Here is a 19,528-nt window from a genome sequence, read left to right on the forward strand (position 1 = left end):
CTATGTATAAAGGGTCTAATTCCTCATTTCATATTTAAAGAGGAATGTAGGTAACAAAATAGGAAAACCTCACCAATGTGAGAAAGTTAAAGAAATTTTAATTACGCAGGTTAGAAAAGAAAATACAAGGAAATAATTCAGGGAAGAAAGGACTCTTTTCCACAAAGAGCAGCCTAAATCCCTAAAATTATAGGAAAAGATCTTTTTAAGGTCAACTTAAAAAAATACTGATAAGTTTTCAAAACATGCTTTAATGGGGTTTTTGGATAGAAATATCTAAAGATAGATGGGAGGTTTTTGTTATTTAATTTTCAGATTCATTTCAAAACCATATCTGATATGACTCAGACCGGTTGGTTACTCTGGAATTTATGCCAAGACTATTTAAGGAATTTGGTGAAGATTTTTCACAATTATTTCCTAGTAATCTCTACTGTTGTCAAGCTCTTTCATAATTTAGGACAGTTTGGATATTATTCAAAGTAATACCATGCTTTTTGCCTGGCTAGTCAGAGATACAGACTATTCTTATTTTGCTGAGTATTTATTACTGAAGCCTCTGTGGTTACAATGTTAGTTAGAAAGCAAGTTTTCCCAAGACACAAATATTCACTAATGAATGAGCTACTTCTAAAATTACTCCCCACTTAAACATTATTCCATCCTACTTAACCCTCTGACTATTCTTTCCCAGTCTGTCCTCATCTTTGTAAGTTCACTTTTGCTGATTATCAGATATTCTAAACGTATGGTGAATAATAAAAACAGTGTAGTTACAAGTCTTACAAAAAGGTGATGTCACAGTAGTTGTATTATCTTTTACACATATTATCTGATTTAATCCTAAGCACAACTTAATGAGATGGGTTTTATTTCCATTGTAAATATCAGCAAATTAAGGTTGAGAGAGGTTAAGTGACTTTCCCAAAGTCACACAGTGATGAAGTGGACGAAGCAAACTTCTGTGTATTAATAGCTCATAAGCTTAAACCAAGCATCAAAGTAACCAAAGTTAGAACCGTTAGTATGGAATAATGGTTATAGGTTAGTTATACCAGAGAGTTTTAGAGAAAGTGTAATTACGAAGAAGATAATTGAGCAGGCCTATAACTTAAAGGAAACCACATCTAACAACCTGGTTAATGGTAGGATTATTCAAATTAAATGCACAAATTGTACATAAAAATGTTTTAGTTAAATAGATTTTGACATAGCAGTTGTTCCTTGTCAGGTCCATAAAATTTACTTGAGTAATATTCCTCCTGGCAATAATCAGCAAACATGTGCCAAGTGTGAGCATTTTCTTCTTCTTTTTTTTTTTAAATTCCAGCTGCTAGTTAAGGACACCAGCATTTGCAAGCTGTGTCAAATCCAGAAATCTCAGCACCTCTCTCTTCCTCTTTCAATTGAGAAAGTCCCCAAGAAAGCTGGGGCAAACGTGATTCTAGATCACTTAAAACTGAATGTGAATCTAGAGTTGATTTATAATTCTCAAAACTGATTTCAACTTAAATATATTCTTAGGCATATTCTCCCTTCAAATAAGTATTTCTTTTACATACTACTCATGGTAGAAAGTATTAAACAATAACTTCTTTTTTTTTTCTTCTGTGGTCTTTTAAGCTGTTTTTTAAATGACCAGAGGTCATTTGATTTCTTTTAATGATAATATAATACATTTGAATGATGTCTTCAAAATCAGCATGTTTAGGTACACCTACGTGGCTCATTCAGTTAAACAACCAACTTTTAATTTCAGCTCAAGTCACTATCTCAGGGTCATGAGATCAAGCCTCACGTTGGACTCTGTGCTCAGTGCGGAGTCTGCTTGAGATTTTCTCTCTCCCTCTCCCTCTGCTCCTGCGTCCCTAACCCTGGCTTGCACTCACTCTCTCTCTCTCTCTCTCTCTCTCAAGTAAATAAATGAATAAAATCTTAAAAATAAATAATTTAAAAAATCAACATATTTATACTGGGAAATTTGAACAATAGAGACTGTAAAACAAAGACATGCCTTAGCCTTGACTTCCGATCCTCCTTAACCAATTTTGTTTGTCCCACGTGCTATGTCTATGGTCACAAATACAAAAGAAACATGAAAGATACAAATATAAAAGACACTGCAAACATTAAACGACAGAAAATGAAAAAGTGTTTTGCATATTAACATTGCAAATTTACTCCAGATTTAAATAATTTTTCTAATGTGATGGGTGTGAAACTTTATCTCATTACAGCTTCATCTCCCTTAGGTAGAGCATCCTCTTTTCTGCATCCTTAGTGACCATGACTGTTTCTTCTGTCCATGGCCTGTTTAAGCTTTTTCTGGGGATTCCCTTTTCATATTTATTTATAGGTATTATTTTATAGATGCTAATGATAGTTTAACTTTATATTTCATAGTGCAGAGGGTTTTAAATACATATATATCATTAAATCTCTCTTTTTCTTAATAAAGTATACCTTCTATATCCAAAATACAAAAACATTATGCATTTTTTATCATATCCTTTTTAAAAAAATATTTTATTTATTTATTTGTCAGAGAGAGAAAGAGAGAGCCCAAGCAGGGGAAGCGACAGGCAGAGGGAGAAACAAGCTCCCAGGACCCCGGGATCATGATCTGAGCCGAAGGCAGACACTTAACCGACTGAGCCACCCAGGAATCCCAACATTATGCATTTTAACTCAGAAATTTTATAGCATAGCTTGTGCTTACATTTTAAATACTAGTAGATTTTATTTCTGTATAACCTTTTTTTTAAATGTATAGAAAATTTTCCCATTATTATTTATCAAAATTTTTTTCTAGGTAGATTTGAAATGTCATTTTTACCTTAAATTTCTATATATAGGTCTGGTTCTGGCCTCTGTTCTGTGCCATTCGATCTAATTGGTACAAAGGCTCTATGTCTGAAGCCCTTTGACTACTACAGCTTTATTTGTACATTTTATCCTCTGTCAAGCAGATCTGCTTCTTTACTTTTACTTTTCAAAACTGCCTTTGCCATGTATACACATTTGTACTTCAGGTTAGTTGATAAATACGTTAGAATTTTTATTCAAGTGGAATTGATATTATAGATTAATTATTAATTATTGTCACAATATTGAGTCCTCCTATCCAAGACACAGCATGTTTCTATCTTTATTACCATCTTCTTCTCTGTCTTTCAAAGACATTTAATTATTTAATTTTCACATTTCTTTTTTTACTCACTACTATACATATGATATATTTTTGCTGAAATTGAGAATAAAAGTTTTGTTCACATTCATCTAAAGGGTGCAATAGCATTTAAATCCATATTCTAATATCATGATGAAAAGACTTTTATCTTAGTTGTCCAGAGGTGAGGGGTCGAACTGCTTAGAGCAGATAAAATCATAGGGTGAGGAAGGCAGAAAAGAGAATTAAAAGGGGAATTCCCCATGAAAATATTAGGAAATGGAGGTTCTTCCCACGTGAATGACCTATGTTCACAGGAGGAAGAGGTGAAAGAGTCTGTCGAGGTGCCTTGGGGACACTTTCCCCCACCCATTTGAGATTCAGTCAAGTGGGAGGACAGACCAGCAAAATGATACATGCTTCAGAGTGGTTAGAGAGATTTGAAAAATGGAGATAACCTGTGTCCCATTTCTGAGGGACAACAGGATTTCTGAGAGGGGACCAGCTTGCTGTGTGGCCATGGCCAACAAAGGCAATCATAATAAACAAAAATATATCAGCGTGGCATATGTAAATACATAAGGAGATAGATGATAGAAGATACGTAGGTAGGTAGGTGATAAGCTAAACCAGTAGTTGCTCTGTTTTTTATAGCTGTTACATTACTTGGAAGAGATCTAGAAGTTCCCAAAAAAATGCACGAACATGTAATATAGCTGGGAATCTCAACTTCTAAGTGATCCACCATGGGGTTGACAATAAAGTAGCTTCCATATCCTATTATTTCAGCGAGTCAAAAGATTTTAGAACAAAGCCTGAAGGCTAAATAAATGAAGATAAGAACTGGTTGGAAGGTATGGCTGAAATTCTGTATCCTGGCAACAAAGGGAAACATTAAAGTACAATGACGCCAAGAGAACAGACTATATATTTTACCAGACTCAAATCTTGTTGGATGTGAAAGTCCAGCCCCAGACCCATGGTGAAACATCTTGAAGTGAAGGGTAAAAACCACCAGTGAAATAATACAGATTAAAGTGGTCTTCCACTCATTTCTCCTCATTGCCATGAGGACCCTGAAGCTCCTCCTATCATCAGAGTAGCCATATAACTTATCATTAAAATAGGGGAACTTCTGAGACTAAAAGAAAGGCACCAAAGATATTTAAAGTATATTTTAGGGTGCCTGGGTGGCTCAGTTGGTTAAGCGACTGCCTTCGGCTCAGGTCATGATCCTGGAGTCCCAGGATCGAGTCCCGCATCAGGTTCCCTGCTCAGTGGAGAGCCTGCTTCTCCCTCTCCCTCTGCCTGCCTCTCTGCCTACTTGTGCTCTCTCTCTATCTCTGTCAAATAAATAAATAAAATCTTTAAAAAAAAGTATATTTTATAACTGATAGAGGTTTTTAAAGATTTTATTTATTTATTTATTTGAGAGAGAATGAGTGAGAGAGAGAGAGAGAAGGAGAGAGAATCTGAAGCAGACTGCACTGAGCCCAGACCCCAAGGTGGGGCTTGATCCCACAGCCTTGAGATCATGACTTGACTCAGACACTTAACCGACTGCGCTACCCAGGTGCCCCTGATAGTTTTTTTTTTTTAATTAGTGAGTGAATTAAATAGTTCTAAACTGTTTTTTTTTTTTTCAAAATATCCTTTCTACTTTGCAGACTTCTTTGTGCCTCCTCCCCTTACCCCGAACATGGTCAAGCACCAGAGTGGCAGTATGTTCTCTCTCCATTTGTCTGTCTCTCGTCTCTTAAAAATAGAGACAAATAAATAAATAAATAAGCAAACAGACAAATAAACAAAATATATCATTTCTAAAGAAATATATGCATGTATATCAAAGCAAATCAAAATAATTGGAATCATCTTAAAAGTTGCAATTTTGGTACATTGGAATTGTTAACACTGTCAGTTGACCCTGCTGTACAGACTATAATTTTTTTAATAAGGAAATATTCTATATAGTTGAGGTAGCTCAACTCAATTATCTATACCTAATAATTTCAGAGCCTGATTTTATGTATTTTATATTGATATAGGCAAACATTTCACCCCATATATTTTTTACAGATGTTGTCTTTGTCTTGAATAAGAGTACCTTTTATCAAAAATATGCTTTTAGGGCACCTGGGTGGCTCAGATGGTTAAGCATCTGCCTTCTGCTCAGGTCATGATCTCCAGGTCCTGGGATTGAGCCCACGTCGGATTCCCAGCCCAGCCAGGAGTCCGCTTCTCCCTCTCCCTCTGCCTCTCCCCCTGCTTGTGCTCTCTCTGTCTCTCTCCCTCTCAAATGAATAAATAAAATCTTTAAAATATATATATATATGCTTTTAGTACAAAACTCAGTCAAAGTAGTTGTTTCTACTTAACAATCATTTTTACTTCTTTGCCTAATTTAGATGCTAGGAAATAGGTCTTCTTAATTCCATTTCCATTTCAATATTAATTATCCAATTAAAAACAAGCAGTCAATATAGTCTTTCCATTCCAAAACACAGTTATCAAGTTACAATAAATAAATATTGTACATCATCTGAGGCCTTTCTTCTTTTATATTGTAGGAATTAATCTCAAGATGTTCCTGTTTAGAAACTTCATTTTTATAATTGCTACTTGCTAAAACCTTCACAATCCAAAATTTTAGTGTACCACTCATAAAATAATTTGATTAAATATTTCCAACTGATTTTGAACAAAGGCAACCAGAATTTAGAGAACCTATTTACCATGAATTCAATACCATTGCATAACGTATAAGTTGATTTACAAAGTACTTCTTCAAATGTTTATAATTTTTTTAAAAATTTAACTGATAACAAATATTAAATAGAAAAAGCATGTTGTGCCATAATGAAATATCATTTTTAAGTCAACATCAGCTTTTCCCACACAAAAAATTATACTTCAGGTACTCTGTTCCAATAAGAAAAATTATTAATGTTAGCAACTACAGCTTTGGGGCACCTGGGTGCCTCAGTCATTAAGTGTCTGCCTTTGGCTGAGGTCATGGTCCCAGGGTCCTGGGATCGAGTCCCACATCAAGCCCCACATCAGGCTCCCTGCTCAGCGGGAGGCTGGCTTCTCCCTCTCCCACTCCCCCTGCCTGTGTTCCCTCTCTTGCTATGTCTCTATCTGTCAAATAAATAAATAAAATCTTAAAAAAACCCTACAGCTTTTCTTTCATTGATACAGTGTAGGGGTTTATACATGTAAAATAAATCATATGTGGGCGCCCGGGTGGTTCAGTGAGTTAAGCATTCAACTCTTGATTTCAGCTCAGGTCATGATCTCAGGGATGTGAGATGGAGCCCCAAGATCGAGCCCTGAGTCAGGCTCTGTGCTGGGCATGGAGTCTACTTACTTAAGATTCCCCCCGCCCCCCTCTCTTTCCTTCTCTAAAAAAAATAAATAAAAAATAAAATGAAATAAATCATATGTGCATCATAAATAATTCCAAGAAAACTGCAGCTCTACAGATTTTCTTTTATTTTTTATTTTTAAGTTGTGCTGTGCTCAACTTAACTACAAGTTATAGCTCCCATCTGTCACCATACAACACTATTACAACACCATTGATTATATTCCCTATGCTGTACTTTCATCCCCGTGATTTACTGTGCTTTTTTACAACAATGATGAATTCCAACAAATATTTTGTTCAGATCTATCACAAACAAATGACATTTATTCTCAATGTTAAACTTTTTAAATTAATGTAAGAGAGACTGCACAATAGAATTTACGATGACATTACATAGTTCACCTTCAACAAATGTAATTCCAAAAGCTTTACTTTGATTACAGAATTAGATTTAAAAATTAATTTAAAATTAATTTAACCATTTCTCTTTAAAGCAGGAAATGATACTGAAACAAGCCTAACATCATTTAATTTTTTGCAAATTTCCTGTCATGCACTTTTCCAAGAAAAAATGAAATTAAAAAAGAAGGAAATTAATTCAGAAAAGCAACAAATTGATCTAAATAAAAACTCATTTTTTAGAGAGTAATGTGTAAATGCTGCCCCTACAAATGCACATGTCAAATGACCATCTTTGGGCAGTATTCTTGAGAGGACTGTAACTTTTGAAATCAATGTTGATGTGTTTTTAGCTCTGTGTGTCTTGTGGCTTTTATGTGGATGGAGCTTTTGTGAATGTCAAATATAAACAATGTCTTGTTTAAGTTGCACACTCATCATCAGCTTTCTTGTAAAATGGAAATTTGGCGCTTAATTTTTCAATAAATATTGAACTTTCATTTCTTTTAGCCCATTGCTGCTAGAAGGATTTATTGCAAGATTTAAGAGTGTTGCCAAATAATAAATGTTTGTAGGTTTCAAAGCATTCAGATTGCTTTCTATATGGTCCATAGCAGCACTGTTCTGCTTTACTTACAAGTAACTTACAACTTTCCATGACACTTGGATACTTTAAGTGACACTTCACAAATGTTACAGGCTTGTCCAAAGTTAAACACTTCAGCCACAACTCAGATCAGGAGTCAGCTGCCTCTGAAAGGGAGACACTAGTTTCTTTGTTACTGAAAGGGTCTGGTAAAGATAGATGGGCCATTCCTGATGTTTGGTGTTGTACAGATTTAACCTAATATCCAGATAGTAAGATAGTCTCGTACTCATATGCCATGGGAGAATCTAGAAGTAAAACTGAAGGATCTATCAAACCAACAATGATGTATTTTAAAACAGTGCTTAATTATACCTAATCTAAATATGAAAAATCTAGAACAAGTGCTAAGCCAGAGAGGATATGAGGGAAAAACAAGTAATGTGGGGCTGTCTTGGCAAACCAAGATGTGTAATTTTAATATCATCGGTGACTCTCAAACCTCCTTTATCTTTAATCTTAACCTCACTTTCATATATAGGTGTGATTTCAAGTATTTTTAACATGTAAGTCAATGTTCAGATTTATGACCATCAACACCTATATCTCCTGCTTGCATCTTAAGCTCAAGGTACCCCAAAATAAGCTCATCATATAGGAACACACACACACACACACACACACACGTACACACACACCATCCCCTTCCCCCTTCCTCCTTCTCTATTTCTAATTCAAATATTCTAACAGCCTGCTATATGTTATGTAATATTTTAGGTACTGAAAAATATGCCAGTGACTAAAATGGAATAATCTCAGCTTTTATGAAATTTCAGTCCTAGGAGGTTAGGTAGAAAAATACCCCAAACCTTGATGAATATATACAATGTCAAATAAAGATAAGTTCTATGGGAAAAATGAATAGAAAAAAACTAATGCTGACTGATTGGACGAAAATCATTTTATAAGACAGTCAGAGAAGTATATTTTATATATACTTTTAATTATATCTCATTTATATATATATTATAATATCTCAATATTATATCTCAAATGACATGAGATATAAACTAGACCGTGGCATAGCTCCCTATCAGTGAGTTAGACTTGAAACTTTGAAGTTGTTTCAACTTCTTATTTTTCCTCAAATATATATTTAATGAATCCCCAATTTTGACAAAATGAGCGACTGAAATATTACCTCTGACTTGTATTCTTGATGGACCATTGGAAAAGAATGAGTTTTTTTTTCTTTGCCATCTCAAGAATACAAATTACCCTTTTAAAAAATTTACTGTATGTGATAACACTTAGCATGATATCTACCTTCTTAAATTTTTTTTAAAGCTTTATTTATTTATTTTAGAGAGAGAGAGAGCACACACACAAGCAAGGGGAGGGGCAGAGGGAAAAAAATCTCAAGCCGACTCCCTATAGAGCCTACTTGGACTCAAACTTACCACCCGGAGATCATGACCTGAACAGAAACCAAGAATTGGACGCTTAACTAATGATTGAGCCACCCAGGAGCCCCTACGCTTTAAAATTTTTAAGTATATAATTCATTATTGTTGATTGTAGGTACAACGTTGTACAGCAGATCTCTAGAACTTACTCATCTTGTTTGGCTAAAACTTTATGTCTGTGATTAGTGATTCTCATTTTCCCTTCTCTCCAGCTCCTGACAACTGTTATTCTATTCTTTGATTCTACTGATTTGACTATTTTATATACCTTAAATAATTAAAATCATGCAGTATTTGATATTCTGTGACTAGCTTATTTCACTTAGCATAATGTCCTCAAGGTTTATCCATGTTGTAGCAAAAATTAAAAAGAGAACTATCAAATGATCCAGTAATCCTACTTCTAGGTATTTTTCCAAAAGAATTAAAATCAGGATCTCAAAAAAATATTAGCACTACTATGTTTATTGCAGTACTAGTCACAATAACCGAAATGTAGAAACAATCTAAATATCCACTGACAGATGAATGGATAAAGAAAACGTGGTAAAAACATACAATGGAATACTACTCAGCTTTTAAAAAAACTCTGCAATATGCAAAAAAAACCTGTACTCTCTGAAAGGTTAGTTGCAATGTGGAATTGGAAACCCCATCAACACATTCTTCATACTTTTGTAAATTAAAATCCATTTGTCTATCTTGCACTTTGAATGGATATTTTGCCTATGCATAATTTTTTAACATCATGCTTCGGTCATTTGGGAAATGTTACTTTAGAGAGCTATTTAGATCTTCCAAACACTGATACCTGTCATTGTACAATACTGAAAGGTCACTTTTGTTAATATCACCATTAAGCTCATCAAAAAATCATTACATATTGGGCAAACAATTTTTCTCAAAATTCTAATTTTGACTTAAAAGTTCAAAATCTATCATTGATGACAAATACTCTCAGTTGTTTTCCTCAATATGCTAGCCTCATTTCCTTTATTTTTGAGAAAATGATCTGCCATATGTAATAACCATAGTTTACCAGTCTTTTTTTTTTCAAGAAAAAGTGTTTCACAAAAAAAACCCCACAAACTTGATTTAACTTGCAAGTCAATCACCCCAGTTCTCTTCCTTAAAAGAATCAGCATAATACAGTATGCAGTAGAGGCACTTTATATGTGCCTTTTAACACAGAGAATATTAAAAGGACATTTATATAAGGGTTAAAATTTAATAAAATTATAATCGTTACTGCTTCATCCAGGATCGTGGATATTCTTCAAAATTGGCATTGTTATTCCTGCACTACAGGATATGTCAGTAAAGAATACAATAACCACCCACACAGTTTGTGGCCACTGTCTGTAATTATGCTAAAGCACTTGAAGTTTTACACTTCTATTGTTTTTTCACCATCTGGGCTAACATCAACACGATGAAAAAGGCAAATGTCTTATTATGATTATGAAAGTAGTTTGCACCTTGCGAATCTCATGAGTGGATCTTGCTACTGTCTCTGAAACCGAATCTTCGTCATGTCACTCCCCTGCTCAGAAGATTCCAATCGTTCATCATTGCCCACAGGGAATTTTGCAAAATCGAAGTTTTCAACCTGGAATTTAAAATTCACACAATCTTACCTTAATGTATCTTTTCATTCCTCATGTTCCTTCATGCACTCTGGCTCTAGACAAATGAAGCTATTTCTATTCCTATTATAAACCCGGGGAGTCTGCAGTTTCTTTCAACTACTTACACTGTTCTCTTTGCCTGAGTACCTTATCTTTTCTCACACTCTTTATATGAAGCCACTGTCTTGCTTCAAGGTCCAGTTCAAATGAGGTCTAGCTGGATATCATACATCCTTCTTCGGAATGCACATAGCACTTTGGACCCCTCCTATGCTACTAATTTTCTACCCTGTAATAACAGTTCTTGGGCCCTGCGCCTAGCAGGATGATTTACATACAGTTGGTACCAAATACATCCTTAAGAAACAAATGTTTGGTTGCATTGAGTCATTTGTTTACATGTTTCCCTGCAGTTACCATATGAGATTGTTGGTTGAAATTAGGGTTAATATCTTTGTTTCCTGAATAAACTATTTCTTGTTGTGAAAGTGATTACTGTACAAGGCAGTTCAACTCACCACCTTGATCTCATTAGCCAATCTGTTCTCCTTCACATCCTCAGACTTGTATAAAGATCTGCCAACTGAAAGCACTGCTAAAACACTTTGAATTGTGTAAAACAGTATTGATTTTTTTAAGTTACATTTGAAAGTTTACTGAGACAAAATTAACATTTAGTTGTTTTTGTTGACCATCCAAGTAAATTACTCAGAACAAAAGAATGACCCCCTATATATGCCAACTCATTATTTTCTTTCTGGTTTCAAACAACTATTTTAGGGACCATAAGGAAGTAGCATAGTTTGATTAGGAGTTTCCCATGCCTAAATTACTTTCTGTGGATGATTATTTAGCACGAGGAAGCTAAATATACTGCCTATAATGGCATTAGAGACTAAAGCTTGTCCTTGAGGGAGTCTCAGGGAGCTCATTTCTTTTTACAGAAGACCCCCCCAAAAAAAGCAAAACAAAACAAAACAAAACCCTTTAGAATATAAAAACAAAATGAAGTTTCTCTATTGGTCTGTCTAAATTGGGATGCAATTTCACATATCTTGTCTTCCTTACACATTGCTCTGTCCAGCCAAATCTGCTCCACACCAGCTCTTTCTAGACACTAAACAGCCTCTTTCCTACTATACCAGCTTTCCGCCAGGATAACTTGTTTGGGACAATTTCTCTTGCTTGCTGCTTATGAATCTAGAGCTTCAGCTTCCTTTATCTGCCCACTTGACTTAGTCGAAAAGCCAGATCAAGTGTTTTCTCTCTCTCTCTACCTCCATGGTAGTTGTACATTGTAACAATAGTCTTGCCCCTCAAGTTCCATTCACTTTTGACTCCCACTCGGCCGCAGACTTTAAGTGTATATTTCAATAACTTCTCATTCAGAGGAAGAAAAGAAAAGGTGAAATCCTGCTTTTCTTAGATACCTCTCCTGTATAAATATTAATTTTCCATTTACTAAAAGATGCTGACTTCTCTTTTTTTTTAAGATTTTATTTATTTGACAGAGAGAGACACAGCGAGGAGGGAACACAAGCAGGGGGAGTGGGAGAGGGAGAAGCAGGCTTCCTGCTGAGCAGGGAACCCGATGCGTGCGGGCCTCGATCCCAGGACCCTGAGAGCATGACCTCAGCCGAAGGCAGACACCTAATGACTGAGCCACCCAGGTGCCCTTAGATGTTGACTTCTTATCACAAAATATGTTAGCTAATTCTATCCTGAATTCACTGATAGTATGTGCAAGAGTTTCCTCCTCCACAAACTGTTCCACATGGATTTTTCTTTGTACTCTGATTTTCTCTGAATAGCTGACATTTCTATTTAAAATATCGGTTTGTTCATTTTGGGATTTGGAACATAGAGGCAGATGCTGTTAACTAAAATAGTTAATGATGAAATCAAGACAGATAACAGCCTTGGTACTTTCCCTCACAGATATTGTAGTTCAGGTCTTTTCCTAACCAGTAAAAATTTCAGTTTTTGTTGAAAGAGCCCTGAATAATTTGAGAGAAGGTGAGGGGCTATCTAATGGAGTGGAACCAAAATGAATTGTTGAACTAATCCAGGAGTGCCCATTCCAAGGAAAGAATGTATATGCATGTCCTTTGAAGTTTCTATATGCCATGTCATGCTTTTTATTAACCTATTACATTTTCTTACATTATTTGATGAGTATTCCATGTGAATAAACTTCAGTAGACTTTGATGAGGTGGAATCGTGCAATGCATAACTCAAACTGTTGAGTTAAGATGACCTTCTTCATCCCACCCTATGTGAAATGTACAAGCTTTTTAAAAAAATTTGATTTCTTTGAATGCCCTTTTATGCTATTAATATTTTTATTATGTTTTACCTAGTTGGGTACACAATGAATGATCTCATTTTTGAATGGCAAGATGAGGCACCTGTACAAGTGGCCGAAGGACTCACTTTGCCCCAGTTTCTGCTGAAAGAAGAGAAAGATTTACGGTACTGCACTAAACATTACAACACAGGTAGGGGTCAAGCATTCTTTATTATACTTATGACTTCTGTTTTTATGATATTCAGTGTTTCTTAATTATAGTGGTAGGTTAATTATTTTAACTATTTATAGCTTAGTGTTTTTCATAGTCATAGAGCAGAAAATGAATGCATATGAAATTTATGAATACCTGGACTCAATGCATATTGTGATATAATTGATTTGTATAGGATCAAAGAAATGCTTGGTATTCAATTACATTTTTTTTTTTGCCAAAAGCCCATAGTTACATACTAATGATGCTTCCAAAAAAGTTCCTTTAATTTCTATGTGAGCAATAAAATGTACTTTTTAGCTCTTCTTGGGCAATATACATTGTGTTTGATAACAAAATCAAAGAAATTGCTTTTTTTTAAGGCTTCATTTGCCTAAACCTCTCTTTGGCTACAATTTCATGCATTTCAAGTTATTGTTATTTAAGTACCTACTACTCACACTGACACGGTAGCTTTTGCCTTTGAGACTAGATATAAGATATTGTTGTCAAGGACTGATAGACTTAACGTGATATTTGCACATTCATGGGATCTGTTCACTTCTCTCAACCAGCACAGGCTATTCTCATAATATCTATTCTCACTGACTAAACTGTTCCTACAAATTCTGTTAAACCACCCACAAATGAGTCATCACTTCAATGTGGTTAGTCCACAGCCTCCCACTAGCATCAACTGCTGCTCGTATTATTTCCTTACAGTAACTATGATTCCTCTTTGGCTCATCATTTTCCAGGACTGTGACCTGACCTTTCACTATGCCAAGTCTTTAATCTCTTTTACCTCTTTAATCATTTCACACTATCTGGTGAAAAAGTCACTGCCATTTTCTTAACCCAGAGGTGAGGTTGATATTTAATTTGATGGGTAGTTCAAGGTTAACATCTCAACACAAAGATAAAGGGCAAGCAGGTCAATACCAATGTCCTTGCTCCACTCTCTAGAGGCAGTTACAATGACAAGCAAATTTTAGAGAGATGCTAAGAGGCCTCTAGAAGTGGTTTAAGTTGGTGGACTGGCTTCCTAGGGCTGCTGCAACAAAGTACCACAGACTTGGTGGTATCCCTTGCCCATCTCCCCGAGACACTCTTCTCCCTCGTCCCCTTACCCTGTAATTTGGCCACAGTGGTTGGTTTTCTTACATATGCCACACTGATTCCTGCTTCAGGGCCTTTGTACTTGTTCATCTTGTAACTAAAGATTTTTTTTTTTTTTAAGATTTTATTTATTTGACAGAGAGAGAGACACAGCGAGAGAGGGAACACAAGCAGGGGGAGTGGGAGAGGGAGAAGCAGGCTTCCCACGGAGCAGGGAGCCCGATGCGGGGCTCGATCCCAGGACCCTGGGATAATGACCTGAGCTGAAGGCAGATGCTTAACAACTGAGCCACCCAGCCACCCTAAAGAATTTTTTAAAACAACTCTATTGAGATTTAATTTAGGTACTATAAAATTCACTTGTTTAAGGAATACAGCTCAATGATTTTTAGTATATTTACAGAGGTGTGCAAAAACCACCACCATATTTTATCTCCTGAATAAAAAAAAAATAGCTTTATATCCATTAGCAGTCTCTCCATCCAGCAACTCCAGACAATCACTAATCAACTTTCTGTCTCTATAGCTTTATATTTTTGGGATGCTTTATATAAATGGAATCACATGTGGTCTTTGTGATAGTCTTCTTTCAATGAGAAGAATGTTTTTGAGATTCCTCCCTCTGGTAGCATATTTCGATACTTCGTTCCTTTTATTGCCAAATAGTACTCTATTGTATGGATATACCTCATTTTGTTTATTCATTCGTCAGTTGCTAGACATTTGGGGTATTTCCAACTTTGGACCACTTATGAACGCTCACGTGCAAGTTTTGGGGTGGATATATGTCATATCTCTTGGGTATAGAATTAGGAGTGGAAAGCTGGATCATATGGTGTATCTATGCCACCAAACTATTTTTCAAAGTAACCACACCTTTTTACAGTCCTTCCAGCAGTGAATGAGGATTCCAGCTTCTCCACATCCTAACCAACCCTTGTCTTTGTCCGTCTTCTTTAATATGGCCATTTTAGGGAGTGAAGTACTATCTCATTGTGGTTTTGATTTGCATTTCCCTAATGCGTAAGGATGAGCATCTTTTCATGTGCTTATTGATATTTGCCTATCTTCTTTGTTGTTGTTATTGTTTTTAAAGATTTTATTTATTTATTCGACAGAGAGAGAGAGAGAGAGAGACAGCAAGAGAGGGAACACAAGCAGGGGGAGTGGGAGAGGGAGAAGCAGGCTTCCCGCGGAGCGGGGAGCCCGATGCAGGGCTCGATCCCACGACCCTGGGATCATGACCTGAGCCAAAGGCAGCCGATTAACGCCTGAGCTACCCAGGCGCCCCTGCCTATCTTCTTTGGAAAAAGATGTTTATTCGATTCCCTTGCCCATTTTCTAAGTCAGTTATTTCTCTTATTGTTGATTTACATATGCTTTTCCACAGTTGGTATGTTGTCTTTTCACTTTCTTAATGATGTTAATTGAAGCACAAAAACTTTTAATTTTGAGTAAGCCCAACTGATCACTTTTTTTTTCTTTTGTTACTTGTGATTTTGGTATCATATTTAAAAAAAATTGTTGCCTAACCTAAGGTCATAAAGATGTACTCCTATGCCTTCTAAGAATTTTTAGTTTAGTATTTAAATGTAGGTCTATGATCCATTTTCAATAGTATGAGATAGGGTAGAAGTTCATTCTTTTGCATGTGAATACCAAGTTTGCCCTGTACCATCAATTGAGGAGACCATTATTTCCTTATAGAATAGCCTTAGTTCTTTGTTGAAAATCAGCTGACCATAAATCATTATTTCTGGACTTCCAATTCCATTCCACTGATCTGCATATCTATACTTATGACATTATCCTATTTTGTTGTTATTTATAGCAAGTCTTGAAATGGGGAAATGTGAGTCCACCAAATTTGTTCATTTTACCCTGAAGGCTATATTGGTTATTCTAGGTCTCCTGAATTTCCATAATAATTTTAGGATTAGCTTGTACATTTCTGCATGAAAGCCAGTTGAAATTTTGATAGAGATTGCAATGAATTTGTAGAGCAACATGGGAAGTATTCTGATCTAGCCATATTTAGTCTTCTAATTAATGACTACAGAATGATTTTCCATTTTGTTCCAATTTTTTAATTTTGTTCAGCTGTGTTTTGTATTTTTTTGTGTAGAAGCCTTACACTTCTTTTGTTAAATTTATTTATAAGGATTTTATTTTATTTGGTTCTATCATAAATGGAATTGTTTGCTCAATTATTTTGATTATTGCTAGTGTATAGAAACACGGTTGATTTTTGTATACCGATAGTGTATCCTATAACTTTGCTGAACCCAGCAGTTCAACTAGATTTTTAGTGAATTCTCTAGGATTTTCTTTATGCAAGGTAATATCTTCTCCTTATAGAGATAGTTTGGCTACTTCCTTCTCAATCTAAATACCTTTTCCTTAATTGTTGCCCTAATTATCCTGGCTGGAACCTCTCAGTACAATGTTTAATGGATGTGGCAAGAGAAAACATTCTTGCCTTGTTCCAGAATTTAGTAAGAGAGCATTCAGCTTTTCACCATTAAGTATGGTATCAGCTATAAGTTCTTCATAAATGCCCTTTATCAAATTATCTTCTGTTTCTAGTTTGTTGAGTGTGTTTGTAATGAAAGACTATTGGATTTTTGACAGTTTTACTTCTATTGAGATGATCATATAATTTTTGTTTTTGCTCTATTTATATAGTGTGTTACATTGACTTGTATTACATTAAGCCAAACTGGCTTGCATTCCATGATAAATTCTGGTTGGTTATGATGTATAACTCTTTCCATATGTTGCTGGATTCAGTTTGCTAGTATTTTTCTGGGGATTTTACGTTTATATTCACAAGAGACATTGTCTATATACTTTTTTTCCTGTGATGTCTTTGTCTGGTTTTACTATCAGGGTAATACTGAGCTAATTGAATGAGTTAGGAATTATTCCTTGCTGTCTAGTTCCTGGAAGATTTTAGAAGATGGATTGTTATTAATTCTTCTTTAGATGTTTAACAGAGGTTTTCCCTCGTGCGAAGTTTTCCCTCGTGCGAAGTTTTAAGATTACTAATTTAACCTCTTTACTTTTTATAAGTCTATTCAGATTTTCTATTTCTTCTTGAATGAGTTTCAGTAATATGTGTCATTCTATATATTTGTCCATTTCATCTAAGACATTCCACTTGTTGGTATACAGTTATTCATAATACTTCTTTATTATCCTTTAACTTCTCCAAATAGTAATGTCCCCTCTTTCATACCTGATTTTAATAATTTGATTCTCCTTTCTTTTTTGCATCATCCATCTGAGCCAGGATACTTCTTTCTTAAAGGTTTTATTTATTTATTTTAGGGAGAGGCACAGAGAAAGAGAGCACACAAGCGGGGGTGGGGGTGGGGGGGGAGGGACAGGGAAAGAGAGGGAGAGAATCTCAAGGAGACTCTGTGCTGAGCTGGGACTGGACTTGGGGCTGGATCTCATGACCCTGAGATCATGACCTGAGCCAAAACCGAGAGTCCGAAGCTTGACCAACAGAGCCACCCAGGCGCCCCACAGCCAGGATACTTTTAATTGCAAATCGTGGACAACCAAAAATAAGTAGCTCGAATGCTATAAAATTGTCATCTGGTCCCCATTTTCCTATTGGATTATTTGTCCTTTTATCAGTGAATTGTAATATGGTTTATATTGTCTCTGGTATTTTTTTTTTTTGAAGGAGAATTGAGACTAGAATGCAGATTTTTTAAATTTGTAACTAGAATATGAATCAATAAATCAAAATAAATTGTGAATCACCTGAAAGAAATAAACTTTAAGTCTGAAAAGTAAAATATATAATTAAATAAATTAAAATAAAGTAAAATGACAGTTAAAATATAAACGTGCTTGAAGAAGTTCCAGTCTTGTTGTACCTGTGTTACCATGTCAGAACTTGTGTCACTTGCTCATTTTTCTCTCTAGAGCCACACATACACATATGCTATATATTTATGTATATAAATATATATACAAAATATCATTATTTTTCCTCCCAGTGATAGTTATGAAAACACTCTTTATAAGGCACAAGAAGAATTTTTTTTTTTTGAGAATTGCATGAACCTTACAGAATGTAGTCAAAGTACCCAAAAGGTTAGTAATTATTACTAATTTCATCATGAGATTGCTTGGATAATTTATTTTTTTATTTTTTTGAAGATTTACGTATTTATTTATATGAGAGAGAGCACACACACACATGCCCATGAGCCAGCTACAGCGGGAGGTTGGAGGGGGTGTAGGGGTAGAGCGAGAGGCAGTGAGACTCTTAAGCAGACTCCACTCTGAGTGCAGAACCTGATGGAGGGGGGCTTAATCCCATGACCCTGAGGGCATGACCTGAGCTGAAACCAAGACTTGGATGCTCAACCGACTGTGCCACCCAGGTGTGCTGGGAATAGCCAGCAATCCCTGGACCGATGGATGAAAGATTACTCCAGACTTTTCTGTGAAAGAGAGGAGAAGGCAAGGGGGGGTCAACGTTCAGAGACAAAGACCCTTTGCTCTTCTTTGCTCCCACTTTTATTGGTCCTTCAGGATAATCATAAATCTTTATCACCGTTTCTCAAGCATGTAAAGTGTGACAAGGGGTCTTACTGGAACTAGGAAGATCTGTTGACGGGAAAGATACGATATGCTAATCTGCGTGTTCAACAAGTTCTGCTAAACATAGCCTAAGGGACAATGCATACATCTCTTAGATCACAGGGCGGCTGTTTGGTCTAAGAAAGCTTCAGGAAAAGCCACTCCCCACTACATTCCTATGGCAGAGTGGTCACGCAGGCCTTGGCATTCCAAAGGCCTACGCCCTTCTCCAAAACCTTCCCTTGCCCTCAGTGGCCTCCGTGTTACCTTTTAGCAAGCCAGGTATTAGGAATGATTTCATGCTCTATATTAACCCCAACACAGGTGCCTGAGATTACTTGGATAGTTTAACAGTGATATCATGAAAATAGTTCAGTTATTCTTGCCCTATTTCATTTCATTATTTAAAAAATTTTGTATTTTAATAGAATCTTAAAAATCTAAAGTATATTCATATATTTTAAGAATTTTTAGGCATTCTGTATGTAGTTGATAAATTGATAAAAGGATCATAGATAGCTTGCATGTATGTTTCTGATCCCTAAACACTTAAGAGTAGAATCCAACTTTCCCAGAGTTTCTGAAACTTTGTTAGGAATTTTAAACCCTGGAATCTCATCCATCCCTTTATCCAGTGACTGTGCCCATGAATCACAGTAGCAGGTGGCTCAAGCCACAAGTCTGGAAGTT

At 35.7% G+C, this 19,528-nt stretch overlaps 1 protein-coding gene across 2 annotated transcripts in view; it reads left to right on the forward strand.

Moving 5' to 3' along the window:
* Window positions 1–19,528, forward strand: part of GLRA3 (glycine receptor alpha 3) — a 179,155-nt gene that overhangs the window by 121,811 nt on the left and 37,816 nt on the right. For both annotated transcript variants that reach the window (XM_028114367.2, XM_028114368.2), the window contains exon 6: window positions 12,977–13,114. In XM_028114367.2, the coding sequence (XP_027970168.1) occupies window positions 12,977–13,114 (138 nt within the window). The remainder of the gene's footprint in view (window positions 1–12,976; window positions 13,115–19,528) is intronic.

Source organism: Eumetopias jubatus, unplaced genomic scaffold (assembly GCF_037043125.1).
Source record: "Eumetopias jubatus isolate StellerSeaLion01/CBP00866 unplaced genomic scaffold, mEumJub1_p1.0 scaffold_2, whole genome shotgun sequence".
NCBI lineage: Eukaryota > Metazoa > Chordata > Mammalia > Carnivora > Otariidae > Eumetopias > Eumetopias jubatus.